Source organism: Dendrobates tinctorius, unplaced genomic scaffold, assembly GCF_039654945.1.
Source record: "Dendrobates tinctorius isolate UK_male_01 unplaced genomic scaffold, ASM3965494v1 ptg000243l, whole genome shotgun sequence".
Classification (NCBI taxonomy): domain Eukaryota; kingdom Metazoa; phylum Chordata; class Amphibia; order Anura; family Dendrobatidae; genus Dendrobates; species Dendrobates tinctorius.
This window is the reverse complement of record NW_027361910.1, coordinates 8,057,767-8,080,951: the sequence shown is the minus strand read 5'-3', so window position 1 is coordinate 8,080,951 and position 23,185 is coordinate 8,057,767. Positions and strand designations below refer to the sequence as shown.

At 46.7% G+C, this 23,185-nt stretch overlaps 1 protein-coding gene across 3 annotated transcripts in view; it reads left to right on the top strand.

Annotated features, from left to right (window-relative positions):
* PIWIL1 (piwi like RNA-mediated gene silencing 1) overlaps nt 1-18,439 on the top strand; it is a 376,145-nt gene extending 357,706 nt beyond the window's left edge. For all 3 annotated transcript variants that reach the window (XM_073557066.1, XM_073557067.1, XM_073557065.1), the window contains 3 exons: nt 14,583-14,708; nt 17,890-18,037; nt 18,126-18,439. In XM_073557066.1, coding sequence (XP_073413167.1) covers nt 14,583-14,708; nt 17,890-18,037; nt 18,126-18,242 — 391 coding nt within the window. In that variant the 3' untranslated portion in view covers nt 18,243-18,439. The remainder of the gene's footprint in view (nt 1-14,582; nt 14,709-17,889; nt 18,038-18,125) is intronic.
* The last annotated feature ends 4,746 nt before the right edge of the window (nt 18,440-23,185 follow it).

Genomic DNA, 23,185 nt, shown 5'->3' with positions numbered 1-23,185 from the left:
CCCTCAGAGAGATCACCAGCAAGGCAGAAGGGCGTCGGCTGCCTTATATCCAATCAGTAATTCCGTCATCCAGTCATCATCATCCTGCCCAGGTGATTGGTAATCAGCCTCACTACCTTCCTTCACCAGAAGAGGGAGTTCATCAGACCTCAATGGTGAAGGGGAAAATGAACTCACAACTTCGCCCCCAGCAGTTCTCCCCCGGATGGTTCGCCCCCAGCAGTTCACCCCCCGGATGTTTCGCCCCCAGCAGTTCACCCCCGGATGTTTCACCCCCAGCAGTTCGCCCCCGGATGTTTCGCCCCCAGCAGTTCGCCCCCAGATGTTTCGCCCCCAGCAGTTCATCCCTGGATGTTTTGCCTCTAGCAGTTTGCTCCTGGATCTTTCGCATCCGGGAAAGACCTGCCTGAACTGAACTTTGGCAGGTTTGCTTATCACTAATAATACACCATATGAGTCTAAGATATAGAATTCTGATCAAATTAGGTTTTTTTATTCTCAAACTTTGTTTTCTAGATGAGTAATTTTACAAACAGACAGGAAAATAGTAGGATTTCATTGGTTACGAAGGAGGTCGTGCCCCCTTGGGAGCAGAACGTATCCTGGCTCCCTATGATACATTCAGGGCTGCTTGTTCACAGCCCTCTGCAATGCTCCCGGTCACCTCCGCTCATGTGCTCTGTCCTGGACAAGAGGAGGGCTCCCCCCTGCCTGTGTAAAGCCGTTACACGACGGAACACATAGGGGGGGACTTTGCAGAGGGCTGTAAACCAGCAGCCCTTTATACATCATAGGGAATATATTGTTAGCTGCATGCCCCTGTGCAGCCACGCCCTCTAGAATCCATCCACAAGTACTGCTACTAAGGAGAAACAACCTCCTTAGCAACCACTGAAATCCTGCAGCACATGGAGCTTTAACTTGGATGAGACTTTTCACACAGAAGTGAAGCTGCTGGAAGGTCTCCTTTGGAAATGAATATCATGGGCACAGGTACTATAACATAACATGTTTTTTGTAGAGTTATGCTTTAACTGTATATATCAAAACTGTTTTAACAAGAAACATAAAAAGGTATAGAGGGGAAGGATTAAAAAAAAAGAGAAAATACAAATTACAGGTTATAATGCTTGAATTATTTTACAGCTAAAAACACTGCTCTCAAAACATACAATATGTGACCATGAACTAAAAATCAAAGCTGTAGGCAATGCCTCTCAGATAATCCATCAAGTTTCGATTATTGAAATCTTGCACGATACGTTTAACCCTTGCTGAAATTGCAGCATACTTTTTGTTTCTTGCAGCGATGGGATTTTCTGCTATTATCTGAATAATTTCAAAACTATGGAGCTCTTGCTGATGTTTCAGACAGTTAATGAACCGGTATATATTTTGGAAAAGAGTACCACATGTTTCTCAAAAGCTGCGGTGCAATCCTTCGACATCATTATTTGTTCGCTGTTGATCATTCAATGTTCGTTCATACACATTCCAGAATTGAACTGGAAACAAAGGTGCTTGACGTCCTCTGCGATTCATTCGACCGATATAGCTGTCTTCAAAATAGTTGGCAATAGGTATTGCTTCTTGTGGAAAGTCAGGATCTTCCACCAATTCTTCAAATGATTGCGCGACATTCTGTGGTGGTAGAAAGGCCAGGGCAGGTATCATGCGTATCCAACGTTGTCACCTTGGTATTGCATCTGTATCATGCGTATCCAACGGGCAAATTCATTGTCACCTTGGTATTGCATCTTGAGTCCTTCATTTTGAACTTTACGCCAAACCGACTGTGATAGGTGGAAAAAGCAACCAGTCTTCACAAGGTTGGGGATTTCACTTTCAAATGCCTGTATTGCAGCTAGTTCAAAATCCAACATCAGGTTGTCTGGCTGCAGTCCAGGCTGCAAGTTCTTCAGCTCTTGCAGCAACCTCTGGTATGTAGAACGGCTCTTGTCTGTCAGCAAGGTGTACACTACAGGAACAACAAGGCCCGCTGTGGACTACATGGATTGTGTAAAGTTGCTTAAACAAGGCTGGTGTAGTGAAAAACATACCATCAGCAAACCACTCTTTACTTTGTGCCAGTAGATGGAGATTGTCTCTTGTTCCAAATATCAACATACGGCTGTGTCCATTTCCTAATTTAAAATGAAAGTATTAGTAGAGGAAATAACAGAAAAAGTGTAACAAGCAGCAGACAGAGTTTTGGGATAAATTCACAAAAAAAATATCCTAATCAGAAGCCTCTGTTCATATCTCACATTAAATACTCACATTTTGCTCCAGATTTTCTGATTTCATAATAAAAAAACTGAAGCAAAATCTAGTGTGAAGGGGCCAACCAATAGTTTTTTACAACATATATTGTCCTAGTGGAAAATTATATATTTTTGTTTAAAATTACTTCCAAACTTGAAATAGGTCACATTTTTAGGGTACCTTTAGACCCTTCAACTAGACGGCCGTTCAGCACGGCCGATCGCCGCCATGCTGAACGGCCGTCTAGTTGACAGCCGCATCCAGACGCAGCGTGCGGCTGGACGTCTAAATGAACGACTGGGCGGGCCGCCCACCTGAATGGGTCATTCCACCTGAATGGGGCATTCCATTCAGGCGGATGGGCGCGCTAGTCATCGGGTGGGCAGCGCGGACGTTCGTGACGTCCGCGCTGCCTATGCTGTCTCATTGAGAGGATTGTGCAGGACGCAAAAAAACGCCAGTAAAATCACCAGTGTGCTTTTGGCCTAAGGCATAACTGAATGGTCCATTAGGCTGGGGTCATATGCAGCATTAATGTGTAAATCCCATCCATATGCTGATGAAAAAATTTTGTTTACAAAAAAAAACATGCAGTGCAGCATGTCAATGTATGCTGCCATTATACAAACAAAATTCCAGCCATTCAGACAAGGGGCTGAAATCCTGCACTAAAACCTGCACCTAAATCCATAGAGTTAAGTGAAGATTTTGATACAGAATTAGGGTACCACAATAGTGGCCACAATTGCAGGCACAAATAGATTCCTGTGGGATCTGCAATTGCTACCGCAATTACAGCCGCTGCGGAGATGCCGCTCCGCAATCCCCTTCCGTCAGTGGGCACGAGGCCTCAGGCTTTATCCAGACAAGCTGGATTTACAGGCGTATTCCGTGCTGTGTTTCCTGCCTGAAACCCGCCCTTTCATGTCTATGGTGCGGGTTACGGGCGGATTCCGGCCGGGGCCGGAAAACGCCCCACCGGAAAATAGCTTCAAAGCTATTTTCCGGCGGATCCCGGAAGGAATGGGAATGGGCAAGAGGGAAACCTCCCGAAAAATGCCTGCAAACCACTCCAAATACGCTCGGTTTAGGCCATAGCAGGGCATGGCCACGCCCATAGCAGAGCTTGGCCACGTCCCCTATTTGCAGAAGCGTTTTGCCAAAGCGCTTGCAAAGTACTTAAAAAGTGCTTGGAAGCAGCAGGCAAAACACATCTGCAAATCCTGGCGTATCTCACCTGAGCTCCGGAGTTCAGCCCGACCTGTCCACGGATCTGCAGGACTGAACTACGAGAGCCGAGGAATCAGCCGGCGATGGCAGTTCAGCCCGTGCTTGCCGCAGACAGGCGAGGCTGAACTCCGGGGCAGCATCCAGGACAGGTATGGCCAGTACAATGCTGCATATTTGGAATTAGCGTTGGCCGGCCCGATCACTGAGGATTGTAATTTATTACGATTTTCAGGCTGATCGTTATTTTAAATTACGATCCGATTTGTAGCCAGATCATGATGATGATCTGAATTAGAAATCGGAATCCTCCGTAATCTGAAAACACTGTCTGGGCATACACGCCCGAACAGTGAGCGTGTGTATATATATATATATATATATATATATATATATACACACACACACACTATACGGGTGTACAGCGTGTGTGCATATTTAGCTTTAGTAAATGGCTCCAGGCTGCGCTGTTAAAAAATAAACAAACCCAGTTGCTCACCTCTTTCTCCAGTGTGCAGTACTGGCTCCGGCTCCTAGCCCAGCAGTCCAGGGAATCCCGAAATCTGGGCGGCGCATCGCCGCCTCTGTGCCTGCCATACTATACAGTGGAGAGTGATCCCAGGACCGCTCATTAGACGGTCCTGGGAAAGCACCACATCACGTCACAGAACAGCCCGGCACATGTGCAGAGGTGGTGATGCACAACCCATTATGCATAGTGTTGGGATTTCGGAATTCCCTGCACCGCCGGAGACAGCGCTGGACACCGGAGAGAGAGTTGAATAACTGGGTTTGTTTATTTTTTAACAGCGCAGCTTGGGGCCATTATATATATGCAAGAAAGCTGGAAGAAGAGTGGCTCAACTGAGATTGTTGCTGAGGACTCAGTGTGCTGCTAGAGCAGGGGTTGGCTTCCGCCCGTACTTAACATGCATCCATGAAGAAAGACCTCCGCGCTGCTGAAGTCCTATACAAATCCTTTATTGCATTTCAAAGTTCCAAAAGTGCCAGACCACCATCACCCACCCACATATATACACACACACTGTTCGGGCGTACAGTGTGCATATATATATCTACATCTAGCTCTGGAGATTGGATCTGAATTAATTCCGATCTTTCGGTATGATCAGCCCGATCTGATCCTATCTTTCCAGTGATCAGCCAACACTAGTTGGAATCAGTAGGCCTCACTACATTATATTACCCTCAAAGTTTCCCTTGAAGGCAAAAATCACATAGTATTTTATATTAGCACCTTATAGTGTAGCATTTTTCACATTTGTGCATAATAAACTTTGCAATAATTATGCATAATGAAATTGTTTTAATACAATGTTGAATGGTTAAGTAGCTTACCAGAGTCATGCAGAAGGAACTGCTGCTGGACACCATCAATACTGATCTCCTGGAACTCCAGGGGGATAACAAGTTGATCAAGGGTTTGAGGTAACCTTGGGATATTGCCAAGTTGCCTTGCTAATCGTATTGTCCTCTTCAGTGATGCTTTCCTTGGGAGAAGTGCTGCAACATTAGAATGGGCTCCTGAAACGACGTCTGTGAGAATCTGTTGTGGTGTCTCCTGTGTTGTCCTTGCCCTGGTCACAGCCTCATTAACAAGTCGGATTGCTTCAGGTCTTGCAGCTTGTGCTGCGTGATTGTGAAGATTGACTACTTTCACAACTTCGCCAGATTCTTCATTGGTCCAAACACGTCCCTTGCAAGTCGACCGTTTTTCACATACCCAGATGGAATGGACATCATCAGCGGTTCGTTTGGAAAATAAGTAAATGTGATTCTTATGGACCAACTTCCTCCTTCCACGTTTGGACAGAACTGAATTCATAGTTGTAGAAAGTGAATTGCTGTGGAAGCTGACTGATTTTTTGTGGCAGTACACCTCTCTTTGTGGAGATTTCAGACACTGCTATATTCTGATGTACAGATGGAATAAAAGCTAGTCTAAGGCTAGTTTCACATTAGCGTTTTTTTGCGCAGCGCATCGTGCGCATAAAAAACGCAAAACAAACGCGCTTTTTTTAACGTCATGCGCACGCTGATGCGTCAAAAAAACGCAGCGTTGCTTGCGTTTTACATGCGTTTTTGCATGCGTTTGCGTTTTTTTTATGCACATGCGTTTTTAGGTGTGACATTTTTTCCATTGTCTAGAGAACATTCTAGACTTGTTTCACTCAAAAACGCATGCGCAAAAAACGCAACCGTGCGCAAGACCATGCGCACGCATGCGTTCCCATAGACTTCAATGTGTTGTTTTTGCGCATTGCGTGCGCATGCGTTTTTTTGCCGAGACAGGGCGCACCAAAAAATGCAACATGTTGCGTCTGGCGCAAAAGACAAAAAAACGCATGCGCATGAAAACGCAAGTGTGCGCAAGACCATGCGCACGTCATGTTAAACATAGGTGCGCAGTGCGCATGCGCACGATGCGCTGCGCACAAAAGCGCAAATGTGAAACCAGCCTAATGTAACTTGCAGGACATGTGACCTGCTACTTGTTACATCTGCAACAAAACTTGCAACAAAGCAGGTCAGTGCTGGGTCAGGTAAAAGTTCAAAATTGTTTAGATTTTAGGCCTCTTGCACACTGTAATTTTAGAATGGTTTCACACTTGTGTTTGTGGCCGCCAGAGGATCTGATATCCAGCTGGCCCCGGGGCAATGCTGGCATTCCGCTTGCATTGCCCATAGAAGTGAACGGCTGGGTTCCGCGATCTGCAGCCGCCCGTTCGCTTTCGTAATACCGCATTCCGCTATCAGTGTCAGAACAAAAAGAAGAGCATTTTCTTCTTTTCGTTCCGCTGCAGGTTAGCGGAATGCGGCATTACAGAAGCGAACGGGCGGCCTGTAGTGCATATGTAGCGGAAGTGTGAAAGCACCCTTATGTCCAAAGCACGTGCTTTACTGGCATTTTTCAGAGCGCTTTTGTGAGCACTCTCGGTAATGACCCATAAGATACAGGCTATTGATGAACGCTAAGTGCTCAAAAATAGCTCCTGTAATAAAATAAAAAGAGCTGGCCGAAACAACACCTCGCTTTTCTAGCCATTGACTTATCTACTATATAATTGTCTAAGGGTCACTTTCGACTTTCTGTCTGTAACGTTTTATTCGTATATTCATTGGTCATGGCGTCTGTCTGTCATGTAAATCCAAGTCGCTGATTGGTCGTGGCAAAACGCCCACGACTAATCAGCGACGGTCACAGTCTGCCATAAAAATGTCCGCTGCTTCACTGCCCTGCACTCACCACTGACCGCTCACACAGGGTTAATGCCAGCTTTAACGGATCGCGGTGTACCGCACTCCGTTAACGCTGCTATTAACCCTGTGTGACCAACTTTCGCTATTGATGGTGCCTATGCAGCATCAATAGTGAAAAGATGTAATGTTAAAAATAATAATTAAAAAAAAAAGTTATTCTCACCCCCTCCAACGTCGCGCTGTCCTCCGCGCCTCTCTCCGATGCACGCCGTGCCTTCTGGTCCGAACGATGCTATGCGTCCAGGACCTGCGATGATGTCACGGTCATGTGACTGCGACGTCATCGCAGGTCCTACGCTCAGACCGGAAGCCTCCTCCAGCACTGCAGAGAGGCGCGAGGACTTCAGGGCCCGTGGCTGAGGTGAGTATATCTTTATTATTACTCTGTCGCCTAATTGGGGGACACAGAACCTTGGGTGTTATGCTGCTGTCCACTAGGAGGCGACACTATGCATAATCTGAAAAAGATTAACTTTGGCTCCTCCTCTGCAGTATACACCCCTGGACGGCGTCAGCCTTCTCCAGTTTTTGCTTAGTGTCGCAAGGAGGCACACCTTTTTTCTTCCGTTTTTTTTTTCCTTTTTTTCACCGGAAATACAGATGAAGAAAAGTGGGTCTCCAGCGAGACTCCCGGCATGGCTCCCTCCTCGGTCCCCTATTAGGGGTACTCGGTTGAGGTCGAGGTGGTTTTTTCCCCATGTCGCTCCCTCCCCAGTCCCTCGGGTCCTGGTTCGAGGTCGAGACCCCCCTCCTTCCCCAACCCCTTTAAGGGGTCTGGGTTGAGGTTGAGGCGAGGATGAAGACCCCCTGACGGTGACAGACGCACCCTCCCTAATCCCTAATTAGGTTGAGACGCCTCAGGTAGGGTCGGAGATCAGGCAGCATTTCGCAGCTTCCAGGGACCCCAGGCTGGCTGAGGGATCCTGTTGAGGCCGGGGGAGGGTGCGGACTGGATGGCACAGCAGAGACAGGGCTTTTTCTGCGTCCCTGTCTCTGCAGCAGCAGCGGCTCCATAGCGCTTCAGGGGCCCTCCATACAAAAACCGCTACCCCCACCGCTATCCAGTCGACCATTCTGGGGGGGTCTGGTACAAATCCCCCCCCCCCCCCCCCCCGGACTACCGCGCCGCTCTGGAGCCCTCCTGGGCATCAGGCTTCAAATTTAGGCCGCGGCTTCGGCCTAGCTGAAGCCGCCGCCTTTTGCCCGCCCCCCTGATGACCAAAATGACACGCTGGAGTGTCATAGAAGGGGCGGATTGAGGCAGAAAGGGCGCGTTTTTACACAGCCCAGCGCGCCCTTTTCAGCTCTCCGCCCCCTCCTCCCTCTCCTCAGAGCCCCGGTGGCCATTTTTTCTGGATGAGATCCAGGAGAGGAGCATCACAGCGGTCTCCGGGGGGCACAGAACTGGGATCTGTCGGCGCTGGACCTAGGGGCACACCGGTGGGGTAAGCTCACAGCTGGGTTCTCATACTCAGCTGTGAATCTATACTTCCTATAAGGCTTTCTGTGGGTTCCCTCTGCGTAGCCACCCCTGTACGATCCCCTATAGCCGGCCTCTGTGCACTATGCCGGGCTCAAGGAAGAGAACCAGGCAGGAATGTTTCTATGCATTCTGTACAGCCTGCAAAGCCACGCTCCCTAGTGGCAGCACGTATCCGCACAGCCGGGACTGCATCCAGAACTCTGGGTCAGAACCCCAGGGAGTCCCTACTGACGCTTCAGTGTCACAGGCCACGCCGGAATGGGCAACTCAGATGTCTCAGTCTATGTCACAGTCCATAGACAACCTAACTGCTACATTACTGCAAGCTCTGCAGAGTCGGGCCCCGGCTATGGACGGTACACAGCAAACGGACAGCTTGTCTCAGGAACATGCTGCTTCCGACTCTCACAGACGTAAGCGGACCCACAGGTCTCGATCACCTGAGTCGCACTATAGCACAAGGTCGTCCCCCTCTAGGGAGAGACAGCGTCATTCCAGGTCTCCTGGGCAGTCCCCTGCCACAGACAGACAGTGCAATTTACCACAGGGATCCCCCACCACAGAAGACCCCCGCCCCAGGTCGCCCTCCAGGGATCACCTTAGCGAGGCACAGGATTCGGAGGGCATCTGTGACTCCGACTCAGATAATGAAACGGTCAGGTCCGTGGTACCTTCTCCCCCTAGCAATACAGCGCTAGTTGAGGACATAATTTCTTCCATTCATCGGGTGCTAAAAATTCCAGAGTCGCCCCCGGAAGTCCCAAAACACAGGATTTGCTTCGAAAGTGTTCAAAAACCACCTAAGGTCTTCCCTAATCACGATGAGTTTGAGAAAATACTTACCAAACAGTTTGCGCAGCCTGACAAAAAATTCGCTAATCGCAAATATTTGGAAGCGAAGTACCCCTTCCCACAGAAAGACACCAAACAATGGACAGATCCACCTGAAGTGGACCCTCCGGTTTCTAGGCTAGCAGCGCAGACTTTACTCTCTCTGCCGGATAGCTCAACCCTCAGGGACGCAGCAGACCGGCAAGTAGAACGCATGGCTCGTTCTATTTTCGAAGCGGCAGGCGCCTCTCTGGGCCCTGCGTTTGCTTCAGTTTGGGCAGCCAAGGCCATCCTGGCTTGGGCCAAAAAACTACAGGAGGGTCTTCAGGCTTCAAATCCTGAACTCTCGGACCAAGCGGTCCAGATGGCAGTGGTAGCAGACTACATGATTCATGCAGCCCTGGATTCCGCCAGAGGTGTAGCGGGAATAGCATCAAACGCCATCACGATCCGACGCATTCTCTGGCTGCGAGAATGGAAAGCGGATGCGGCCTCAAAGAAGTCCCTCACGCGACTTCAGTATTTTACTGGAAGACTTTTCGGCGAAAAGTTGGACACCATGATAGCCAATGCCACTGGGGGTAAGAGTACCTCTCTCCCTCAACTAAAACCGAAACGCACGTTTAAACGAAGAAACCAGACGCGATTCCGATCCTTTCGGAATTCCTCGGGCAGGTCCGTTTCGCGCCCAGTGCAAAACCGCAACCGTTCTCCACGCAGAGACAACCCACGGACGCAGCAGCGACCAGACAGGGCTTGGCAGTCGAAAGCAGGCCAAGCGAAACCCAAGGGAGGAAAACCTCAGAACTTCACTTCATCATGACTCGAGACCTCCGGAAGACACTCCACCAGTAGGCGGCCGACTTTTACTCTTTCAGCAAGTCTGGCTGCCTATTACAGAAGACAGGTGGGTCAGGGAAATAGTGTCTTCCGGATACAAGATAGAGTTCACTTCCGTTCCACCGAACCGGTTCTTCCTTTCTGTTCCTCCAACACCACCAGAAAAGGCTCGTGTTTTCCACCAAGCGGTTTCCTCTCTCCTTCAATCAGGAGTTGTGGTGCTGGTTCCCGCGAACGAGAGATTCCGAGGATTCTACTCAAATTTGTTCGTAGTCCCCAAGAAAGGAGGCGGCGTCCGACCCATACTGGACCTAAAACAGCTCAACAATTACGTATGGGTCCGTCATTTCCGCATGGAGTCCCTCCGGTCCATCATTGCATCCATGGAGCAGGGAGAATACCTCGCCTCCATAGACATACAGGATGCGTATCTCCACATACCAATTGCTCCCGCCCACCGAAGGTTTCTCAGGTTCGCGGTCAACCAAAACCACTACCAGTTTGTCGCATTTCCGTTCGGACTCGCCACGGCTCCAAGAACGTTCACCAAAGTCATGGCGGCCACCATGGACGTCCTGCACTCAAGAGGCATCCTAGTCGTCGTGTACCTGGACGACCTCCTCGTCAAGTCTCCCACTTTCAAAGACTGCGAGGTCAGTGTCTCAATCACTCTAGACACTCTGAGTCGCCTGGGATGGCTAGTCAACCTACAGAAATCGTCGACCATCCCAACTCGGACTCTAACATTCCTGGGAATGGTATTCGACACCGCCAGGGGCCTGGTGCTCCTTCCCAAGGACAAGACACTGGCCATCCGTCTGGGAGTTCGCACACTCCTTCGCAGTCCTCCTCGATCTCTCCGGTTTGCCATGAGAATCCTCGGCAGGATGGCAGCAGCAATAGAGGCAGTGCCATTTGCCCAGTTTCACCTCAGGGTCCTTCAACTAGCCATACTCAGATCTTGGGACAGGAACCCCTTCTCCCTCGACAGGGAGTTCAGGTTGAAGTCATCAACCAGGAGGTCCCTGCATTGGTGGCTCAAACCAAACTCGCTTACACGAGGGAAGCCATTCCTCTCAGGACAATGGAAGATCCTGACTACCGATGCAAGCCTGACAGGCTGGGGAGCGGTGCACCTACATCACAGGGCAAGTGGTCACCGAGGGAAGTGACATTGCCTATCAATGTTCTGGAAATCAGGGCCATTCTCTTGGCACTGAGAGCATTTCATCACTTGCTTGCAGCCTCGCACATACGGATACAGTCGGACAATGCCACGGCTGTGGCATACGTGAACCACCAAGGCGGGACCCGCAGCGCCCAGGCGATGAGAGAAGTGGCTCATATCCTCCGCTGGGCGGAAGACACAAGGTCGGTACTTTCTGCGGTACACATTCCGGGTGTAGAAAACTGGGAAGCCGACTTCCTCAGCAGGCAAGGAATGGACTCGGGGGAGTGGTCTCTCCATCCCGAGATTTTTTACCAGATCTGTCAACGCTGGGGAACCCCGGATGTGGACCTAATGGCATCCCATCTCAATACCAAGGTTCCCAATTTCATGGCCAGGACACACGACCCGCGGTCGCTCGGAGCGGATGCCCTGGTCCAGGACTGGTCCCAGTTCCGACTCCTGTACATTTTTCCACCCCTCCCCCTAATCGCCAGGGTCGTGAGGAAGATCAAGCAAGAGGGAGTTCCGACCATCCTCATCGCGCCAGACTGGCCCAGACGTACTTGGTACGCCGACATCGTCCAACTTACGGCAGACGCCCCCTGGCGTCTACCCGACCGTCACGACCTTCTGTCTCAAGGTCCGTTCTTCCACCAGAAGTCAGGGGCTCTCAATTTGACGGCATGGCCCTTGAAACCTGGATTCTAACCCAGGCAGGTTTTTTACCGGCAGTCATTGCAACTATGATCAGGGCAAGGAAGCCTGCCTCCGCCAAGCTCTATTATCGTACCTGGAGAGCTTTCTTTTCTTGGTGCGAATCTCACAGACAAGTCCCACTCCCTTATTCCCTCCCGAAGGTACTAGGTTTTCTTCAATCGGGCCTAGATGCCAAGCTATCCTTAAGTTCGCTTAAGAGTCAGGTGTCGGCGCTTTCAGTCCTTTTTCAAAAGCGCATTGCTATTAAACCGCAAGTAAGGACTTTCATCCAGGGAGTTTCCCGATTGGTTACTCCCTACAAACGTCCGCTGGATACGTGGGACCTCAATCTGGTCCTGACAGCATTGCAAGCTCCACCCTTCGAACCTCTTAGAGGAGTTCCACTCTCCATTCTGTCTCAGAAAGTGGTTTTTCTAGTGGCTATCACCTCGTTACGCAGAGTGTCGGAATTGTCAGCACTTTCCTGCAGACGACCTTTCCTAGCCTTTCACCAGGACAAGGTGGTTCTCCGCACGGTACCATCCTTCCTTCCGAAGGTTGTGTCCAACTTTCACCTTAATGAAGAGATTTCACTGCCTTCCCTTTGCCCGGTTCCGGTCCATAGAGTGGAGAAGGCTCTGCATACGCTTGACCTCGTCAGAGCATTGCGGATTTACGTGTCCAGGACTGCACCTTTCCGGAAATCTGATTCCCTCTTCATTCTTCCGGAAGGTAGTCGCAAGGAGTTGCCGGCTTCCAAGGCTACCCTTGCCAGGTGGATCAAGTCCACCATACATGAGGCCTACCGACTTAACAGTTCCCCTCTTCCGGCCGGTATCACGGCACACTCTACACGGGCAGTAGGGGCCTCCTGGGCCATTCGGCACCAGGCTTCGGCAGAACAAGTGTGCAAGGCGGCCACTTGGACTAGCCTACACACGTTTACGAAACACTACAGTGTTCATACCCAGTCCTCAGCGGATGCGAGCCTGGGTAGACTGGTTCTGCAGGCGGCAGTACCCCAAGTCTAGGGGACTGTCAGCACAATATTCGTCCACTGCTTCCCACCCAGGGACTGCTTTGGGACGTCCCAAGGTTCTGTGTCCCCCAATTAGGCGACAGAGTAAAGGAGATTTTTGTGTACTCACCGTAAAATCTCTTTCTCTTAGCCTTTAATTGGGGGACACAGCTCCCACCCTGTTGCCCTTACGGGCCGTTGTTTCCTGTTGAGTTCTCATTATTCTTTGAGCTCGTACATAGTAGCCTTCTTACAGGCATGGTTATGTTATTTGGTTACGTTCCTCCTTATGCTTTGGCACAAAACTGGAGAAGGCTGACGCCGTCCAGGGGTGTATACTGCAGAGGAGGAGCCAAAGTTAATCTTTTTCAGATTATGCATAGTGTCGCCTCCTAGTGGACAGCAGCATAACACCCAAGGTTCTGTGTCCCCCAATTAAAGGCTAAGAGAAAGAGATTTTACGGTGAGTACACAAAAATCTCCTTTTTTTTTAAACACGAATATAGTGCCCACATTCCTAGACTACGTGCGCTGTGCAATTTACTACGTGAACTGTGCAATTTACTACGTGGACTGTGCAAATTACTACGTGCGCTGTCCAAAATACTACGTCGGCTGTCCTATATACTACGTGGCCTGTGCAATGTACTACGTGGACTGTCCAATATACTACATAACCTGTGCAACATGCCACGTGGCTGTGCCTTCTAGAATACCCGATACATTAAAATTGGGCCACCATCTAGTATATTCAAAATTGGCAATCTTCTTTGCGATTTTCCAGTGCTTAGCACTTGGGAAAGTGGCTACTGTGAAAGCAGTCTTAGGGCTAAAACACAAGGCCGAAATTCCCTGCCTATTTTGGGGGCGAACTGCTGGGGGCGAAACATCCAGGGTGAACTGCTGGGGGCGAAACATCCGGGGGTGAACTGCTGGGGGCGAAACATCCGGGGGTGAACTGCTGGGGGCGAAACATCCGGGGGCGAAACATCCGGGGGCGAACTGCTGGGGGCGAAACATCCGGGGGGGGCGAACTGCTGGGGCGAAATGTGCGCGGGGCGAAATGCTGAGGGCGAAACTTCCAACTCCCAATCTATGGAGCATCTTATGGGCTATAATCTATGGAGCATTTTATGGGGGCATAATCTATGGAGCATCTTATGCGGCATTATCCATGGAGCATCTTATGGGGGCATAATCTATGGAGCAGCATATTGGGCATGATCTATGGAGCATCTTATTGGGGCAGCATATGGGGTCAATCTATGGAGCATCTTATGGGGCAGCATATGGGGCATAATCTATGGGGCATTTTATGGGGGCATAATCTGTTGAGCATCTTATGGGGCATAATCTATGGGACACCTTATGGGGCCATAATTTTTATGGAGCAGCATATGGGGCATATTATTCTATGGAGCATTTTATGGGGCCCATCATGAACTGTATGAAGCATTATATGGGGCTCGTGATTCAATGTGGATGTTCAAAACCATTTGACCTACTGATGTCTCAATTAATTTTACTTTTATTGGTATCTATTTTTATTTTTGAAATTTACCAGTAGCTGCTGCATTTTCCACCCTAGGCTTATACGCGAGTCAATAAGTTTTCTCAGTTTTTGTGGCAAAATTAGGGGGGGTCGGCTTATACACAAGTAGGTAATTGTATATTTACATAACATTGCTAGTGATACTACTTCTATGGCTGTGAGATAATTTATGTATAGTTATTGGGGGAAAAAAATCACACTTGATTTTTTTTTTCAGTCCCAAACTAACTGTTGTTGTCGTAAAGAAGAGGATTAGTTCAAGATTCTTTGCTCATGTGGATGGAAGAATTCAGAATCCTCCACCTGGAACCATTGTTGATGTAGAAGTAACCAGACCTGAATGGTATGTATTGTTTTCTGATGCATTATTTTTTCTTTTCCTTTATTTAATATCCTCAAATTTTCCCCTCCTGCAGATAGTAAAAATTTGTAGATGTAGCCCATAATTTTCTGTCAGTCCCTCAGTAAAAAGGATAATCCATCTACATAATTTTAAATCCTTGAGGTGTCATGACCAATAATGCTATTACCTGTAGATAAAGGGTTAATGTTCAGTTTAATTGCATTATGAAGGTGCTCAGCCTTAAGGCCCCTGACAGAAATGATGCTGCCTGGGATGGGGCCAATCATACCAGGATAAGGATGGGGCCATACATACCAGGAGCAGCATGGGGCCAATCATACCAGGATAAGGATGGGGCCATGCATACGAGGAGCGGCATGGAGCCAATCATACCAAGATAAGAATGGGGCCAATCATACCAGAATAAGGATGGGGCCATGTATACCCGGACTGGGTGCATACTAGGACTGGGATGGGGCCATGCATACCTGGACTGGGATGGGGCCAATCATACCAGATTAAGGATGGGGCCCTGCATACCAGGATAGTGATCTGGCCATGCTTACTTGGACGAGGTTGCGACCCCACAAACCAGTATAGGGATGGCGGCGATCATTCCTGCCAGGATAAGGATTAGGGGGCCATACATACCAGGCTAGGGATGAGGCATGCATACCAGGATGGGGATGATGGGACCATATTTACCAGGATAGGGGATATTAAGTACAGAAATGATCACATTTTTTGCTTCATTTTTTTTTTGTCCTATTTTCCTCCTCTAAAACCTAGGTTCGTCTTATAGATTTAGAACTCCAATAAATCCTAGTGACTAAAGTATTCAAGGGTTGCCCAAATCGAGGGAACCCCTACATTGTTGAGTGCTGCACTACTAACTACTACTACAATACTATTTAGGGAACAGTAATGCAATCATGTTACAAATTGGTTTAGATTACAGCATCAAATAGATAGAAATTTGTATTAAAATTTCTGTGACCTCCAGGCCACCCTTTTAACCACATATCTGCAGCTTAATAGCATTATCGGGCCTGACAGGTCCCCTTCACCCTGAAGCTTGTTTTTATCATCCTGGCCTGGCCATTTTGATCAATTTTGACCACTTTATGAGGTCATAACTCTGGAACGCTTCAATGGATCCCACTGATTCTGAGATGTTTTTTCATGACATTGTACTTCATGATAGTGGTAACATTTCTTCGGTATGACATGCGTTTATTTGTGAGAAGGGGGGGGGGGGCAGAAATTTGGACAAAATTTTGCAATTTTCCAACTTTGAATTTTCATGCCCTTAAATCATAGAGATGTGTCCCACTAAATCGTTAATAGGTAACATTTCCCACATGTCTACTTTACACCAGCACAATTTTGGAACCAAAATTTTATTTTGATAAGAACTTATAAGGGTTAAAAGTTGACCAGTGATTTTTCACTTTTCCAGCAAAATTTACAGAACCATTTTTTTCCAGGGACCACCTCACATTTGAAGTGACTTAAAGGGGTCTATGTGATAGAAGATACCAAAAAGGGACACCATTCTAAAAACTGCTCCCCTCAAGGTGCTCAAAACCACATTCAAGAAGTTTATTACCCCTTCAGGTGCTTCAGAGGAAGTTTTGGAATGTGGGAAAAAAAATGATTTTCACAAAAAAATTTACTTCAGATCCATTTTTTTTTTATTTGAACAAGGGTAACAGAAAAAATGGACCCCAATATTAGTTGTGTAATTTCTTAGCATGCCGATACACCATATGTGAGTAACTCGAAATGGAAGGCGAGCCATTTGAGTCACGACATGGGGTCTCCATTTCAACACAACAAGGGCTGTCATCCCTTTACTGGCGCCCGGAATTCTGCGATCGCGTTCGATCACAGCATTTAGGGGGTTATGGTGCCGGGAGCGGTGCAAGACCACTCCTGGCATGTAGTGTCAGCTGACACCCAGCAGCGATTGCCTGTGCACAGCCCGTGTGCACGAGCGATCACGATGACGTAATAATCTGTCCCTAGTGAAATAGGCCCAGGTATTTCGTCAGATGTCAGAAAGGGGTTAAATTTATTCAACATCAGGGTAATCACCCCATACATACATCCAATGTCATTAAGAACATAAAATAGAACAAGGATTCCTAGAAGTGATAATATAGCTCCACAGCCTGAACCTCAACATCAAGTCGGTGTCCTATTACATGAAGAGACAGAAGCCTATTTGTGCTATCAAGATCTGTGATTAGTTCTCCAAGATGTTTGGAACAACCTCTGCGAACCTGACAGCTGTTTTGGCCTCTATAAGATTGGGCCACTGCCTGTCAGGACTTATCTACAGCATTCTATAATGCTGTAGATAAGTCCCCGATCCGACCAGCAAGATAAGAAAAATAACTTACTATACTCACCGGGGGGGGGGGAGCAGTCACATCGGTGGCGTGGGTCCGGCTCCTCCCACCTTCTTGCGGCACCACCCTCTTGCTTACTTCATGCTTCCTCAGCATTGCGCTCCTGCGCAGGCGTACTCACCTGCCCTGTCGAGGGGCAGAGCAAAGAAAGGTCAGAGAGACCCTGTGCACTGCAGGAATTTGCTCTGCCCTCAACAGGGCAGAGAAGTATGCCGGGGAAGCATGAAACAAGCAGGAGGGCGGCATCGCAAGAAGATGTGAGGCGCCAGACCTGCGACACCCATCAGACCGGACCGCCGCCATCCCGCACCCCTCCCCTGGTGAGTATAATAAAACTTATTTTTGTTACCTTGCAGATCAGACCGGGGGCTTATCTACAAGCATTACTAGAATGCTGTAGATAAGCCCTGAAAGGCAGTGGCCGCATCTTATAGCGGCCAAAACAGCTGACAGGTTCCCCTTAATAAACTTGTGTTCAAGTGTACCTAGAAAAATTTATGCTGAATTAGTCACCAAATATTGATTTGATTTAGATTTATATTTGGTTAACTCACTTTGCATTTTATTGATAAATAAAATTAAATTATTAACACTTCTAAAACATTCGCACAGTACTGTATATTGCTCTTTTTGTCTTTATTAATTTGAGCTGAATATTTTTTTATTGGAGTATCAGAAGTTTAGTCTGTGATGCCCTAAATGTTTGAAGCCAGTACTTATGCAAAAGGAAAGCATTTTAAATTGATTTAATGCCTTCCTGCTTTTAGGTATGATTTCTTCATAATCAGCCAATCAGTGAGACAAGGCACAGTTTCCCCTACCCACTACAATGTTGTGTTCGACACTAGTGCCTTGAAACCAGACTACATGCAGAGACTGACGTACAAGCTGTGCCATCTTTATTACAATTGGCCTGTGAGTATATAATATAACTATCCTAGTATTCAAACATACAAAACACTTTATAACATCTAAAGCCCCCTTTTTTTTTTTTTTTCCGCAGGGAGTCATCAGAGTTCCTGCACCTTGTCAATATGCCCATAAGTTAGCCTTTTTGGTGGGACAGAGTGTACACAAAGAACCACATGTGTCTCTTGCCAACCGGCTCTTCTACCTCTAACTTCACAGACCTTAAAACAATATTCTCAAAATATAATTTGTGGGATTAGAAACATGAATAGCTAGTGACTTATTTTTCAAATGTTTATAACTTTATGTTTTTTCTTTGTTCTCAAACGAATAAGATTCCTTTTGTTTGTTAAAAATTACTTTCTGCACATTGCTATGTTAAGTAAAGACGATTTATTGAAACATTCAGCTTGGATTGGTGTTTTTTATTTAAATTTGATTACTCAATTTGAGTACATGTAATGGTCTTTATTTTTCTTCTTTCCATGCACTATGGTTTAGTGGATCTATTTTCTGTGTTGTGCAAGTCAAATTCTATCTGCTAATGGAAAAAAAAGGCATGTTGATGGAGCCCTTCTCTGCAAATGATTTAATACTATACATTGATGCATGGATCAGGAGCTGAGCCTGCTCTACACTGTGTTATGCTGTCAGCACATCTACTACTGTTTAACCCTTTTACCCCCAAGGGTGGTTTGCATGTTAATGACCAGGCCAATTTTTACAATTCTGACCACTGTCCCTTTGAGGTAATAACTCTGGAACGCTTCCATGGATGCCGGTGATTCTGACATTGTTTTCTCGTGACAAATTGTACTTCATGATAGTTGTAAAATTTCTTTGATGTTACTTGCGTTTATTTGTGAGAGAAAAAAACGGAAATTTGGCAAAAATTTCGCAATTTTTCAACTTTCAATCTTCATGCCCTTAAGGCCCCTTTCGTGACACATCAGTTTATTGCCATCAGTCACAATCCATCAGATTTGGAAAAAAACGGATCTGGCGACTGATGCCGCTGGATCCGTTTTTTTCTCAGACTTGTATTAGCGACGGATGGCGGCACGTTTCATATGTCGTTCGATGGATCCGTTGGATATTCTTTGTCCGTCGGCCGGAGACAACGTCGATGTCCGATTTTTTTTCTAGAATGGAAGCCTATGGGCGACGGATCCGTCACTGTCCGACAAATGACTGTGCGCCAACACTGTGTGCCTGCATGGTGTGTGCGGGGGCCTGCGTGTGTGTATGTGTTTGTATGTGTATGCAGGCATCGTCCGATGGGACTACAAGTCCCATCATGCTATGCCTGCTACAGTGATTGATTGACACATTAGCCAATGATGGGACAGTAGTAGTCCCATCATCCGGCTAATGTGTTGAATGAAAAAAAAAAAAAATCATACACACATATAGTCCGTACTCACCATCTACATTTAATCCCCAAAGCCCTCGATCACCTGAAAAATTTTTTAATAAACCAACAATATACTCCGTGTCCAACGTAATCCAATTAATACGATTGTCCCACGACAATCTCTCGTGGAGAGCTGTCATATCAGCTCATGCGACCATTCTCCAGGGGCTCCAGTGATACAATGCGGAGGATTATCTCCGTCATTGTATCACTCCGCCACCGACAGGTCACCGGAGTTCACCTGTCACTTTGCGGCGCTACAGCGTGATAATTTTCTCACGCCGTAGTGCCGTAAAGCGAGAGGCTTATCTCCAATGATACACTTCTGGAGGGTTATCCATTATTAACCGGGCTTAATGTCACCTTACAATAGCAAGGTGACATTAATCCCTTATTACCCCATATGCCACCGCTACACGGCAGTGGGAAGAGAGGGGCTAAGTGCCAGAATTGGCGCATATTAGAGATGCGCCATTTCTGGGGCGGCTGCGAGCTGGTATGTGTAGCCAGGGGGGGGGGGAGCAATATCCTTGGCCCTTTCCTAGGCTACGAATATTAGCCTGCAGCTGTCTGTGTAGCCTTTCTGGCTATAAAATGTATAGGGACACCACGTCATTTATTTTTAGGTTCCCACTATTTTAATAGCCAGTAAAGGCTATGCAGACAGCTGTGGGCTGATATTCATAGCCTGGGAAGGGGCCATGGGTATTACCCCTTTCCCAGGCTACAAATATTTGCCCCCCGGCCATCGGTTTTCCCCCTCTGGCGCAGAAAATTGCGCAGGAGCCCACGCCATTTTTTCCCGTTTTTAAAAATAAAAAATAAATATATTCACTAATAAACACGGCCTTGCTATTAGTTATCTATCTAAATGTATACATAGATATATCAAAATATAGATATGGATATATCTATAGATATAACCTTAGATATATCTATAGATATATCCATATATTTATGTATATCTATGGATGTATCTATGGATACATCTATAGATATAGTATATCTATGCATTCTATCTATCCCCTATCTATCTAGATACCTCACTATAGATCTGTCTGTTGGCGTTTTTAAAAACGGATCCGTCAAAAAACGGATGAAAAACATGCATCGGATCTGTTTTTCTAACGGATCCTTTGAAAAAACGGATCTGTCACGTCAGTTTTTCACAATCTGCGATGGATCCGCAGAGCTCGGATGGGAAGGAGTGCCATTTTACTTTTTCAACGCAAAATTGGCTGGATTTGAGATCGGATGCCATGTCGCGTTTGCAGAGCCCCTGATTTTTCTAAATAGTGGATACCCCCCACAAGTGACACCATTTTGGAAACTAGACTCCCCCAAGTAACTTATCTAGATGTGAGGTGAGAACTTTGTACCCACAGGTGTTTCACTGAAGTTTATAATGCCCGAGTGTGAAAATAAAAAATCATATGTTTTCCACATACATGATCTTTTAGTAGCCAATTTTTTATTCTCCCAAAGGTAACAGGAGAAATTGGACCCCAAAAGTTGTCCAATTTGTCCTGAGTACGCCGATACCCCACATGTGGGGGTGCCACTGTTTGGGTGCACAGCGAGCATGGAAGGGAAGGAGCGCCATTTCACTTTTTCAAACTAAAATTGGCTGGAATTGAGATCGAACGCCATGTCATGTTTGAAGACCCCTGATGTGCCTGAACAGTTGAATCCCCCTACAAGTGACCCCATTTTGGAAACTAGACCCCCTAAGGAACTTGTCTAGAAGTGTGGTGAGCACATTGAACCCCCAAGTGCTTCACAGAAGTTTATAACGTAGAGCTGTGAAAATTTTTTATTTTCCCAAGGGTAACAGGAGAATTTGGACCCCAAAAGTTGTCCAATTTGTCCTGAGTACGCCCGACACCCTATAAGTACGGGTAAATCACTGTTTGGGCACACAGAAGAGCTTGGAAGGTAAGGAGCACCGTTGGATTTTTTTAATGCAGAATTGTCTGGAATTTAGATTGGACGCCATGTCACGTTTGGAGAGCCCCTAATGTGCCTAATCAGTGGAAACCCCCCACAAGTGACAACATTTTGGAAAATAGACCCCTTAAGGAACTTATCTGGGTGTGTGGTGAGCACTTTGAACCCCCAAGTGCTTCACAGAAGTTTATAACGTAGAGCCGTGAAAATACAAAATCATATTTTTTCCACAAAAATGTTTTCAGCCCCAAATTTTTACTTTCACAAGGGTAACAGAGGAGAAATTGGACCACAAAAGTTGTGCAATATGTCCTGACTACACCGATACCCCATATGTGGGGGGGAACCACTTTTTGGGTGCATGGCAGAGCTTGGAAGAGAAAGGAGCGCCATTTTGGAATGCAGACTTTGATGCAATTGTCTGCGGGCATCATGTTGCGTTTGCAGAGCTCCTGATGTGCCTAAACGGTAGAAACCCCTCCACAAGTGACCCCATTTTGGAAACTAGACCCCCCAAGGAACTCATCTAGATGTGTTGTGAGAAATTTGAAACCCCAAGTGTTTCACTAAAGTTTATAATGCAGAGCCTTGAAAATAAAATATCTTTTTCCACAAAAATGATTTTTAGCCCACAATAACTCTTACCAAAAACCTAACCCCAACACACCGCTAATCCTAACCATAACCCTAACCACAACCACCCTACCCCCAACACTTCCCTAATCCCAAACATAACCCCAACATATCCCTAATTCCAACCCTAACTTTAGCCCAACTCACTTTAGCCTAACTCTAACCCTAGTGGGAAAATGAAAATAAATACATTTTCTGTATTTCATTATTATTCCCTAATAAAGGGGGCGTTCATTGACTATTTTATCATTTTGATCACAGTGATAAGGGTCTACCACAATGACCAATAAGAAAAATCTTCCTATTGTTGTCGGGTGCCGGCTGGCAGATCTCCGTGGATGCACTGCACGTGCATCCGCCATTTTCTTCCCGGAAGAAGATGGCAGTGCCCATGGGGGGAAGCAGGATGGCCGAGGAGCAGCCGGGGGATCAGGGACAGAATTTCTCCTCTGATGTGCGATCACACCAGAGGAGAGAGAAATTAAATGGCACATCTGACTTCTTTTTTTTTTGTGGTCACAGTTATACTGTTAACGGTGATCGCAAAACCGGGTCGGGAAAAACCGACGCAAATCATGTTTCAGCTAAGACCCCAGAGAAAAGTCGACTATTATTTAACGGCACTGTGGTTTAAGTACCTTAACTATCGCCGTTAAAAGGCGTATCGGCGGTCGATAAGGGTTGCAGCGATACTGTTAAATTGGATTTAATTTATATTGTTTGTACCACGAGAAATGTAAAAGTGAGGATTTCAGAATATTTAACGAACATGGTCTTTCTTTGCATCTCTAATTATGCTACTTCTTCTGCATCAAAGCACTTTTATTGTCTTGAAAGATGCACAACATCGTTGAGAGTATCCAGAATTGAAAGGATAATGAACTCACTGAGGGGAGGAGACAGCTGATGACCAGAGAGGCATTCTGAATTTTTTACTTGACAACTTGTTTTCCGGCAGGTTTAAATGCCCACAAAAATTGTTTCATAATTAATGTATCTAAATGGTTGTTCATATTTTTATCTTCATTTTAGGTTTCATTTTTTGTTACTTTTTTGCAATAATCCTTTTCAAGGATCTGTTTGTCAATCGTGATACAGGAGTGGATTCCTATTGGTTATATGAAAAAATACAGTAAATATAGGACCTTTCAAGTTTCAGC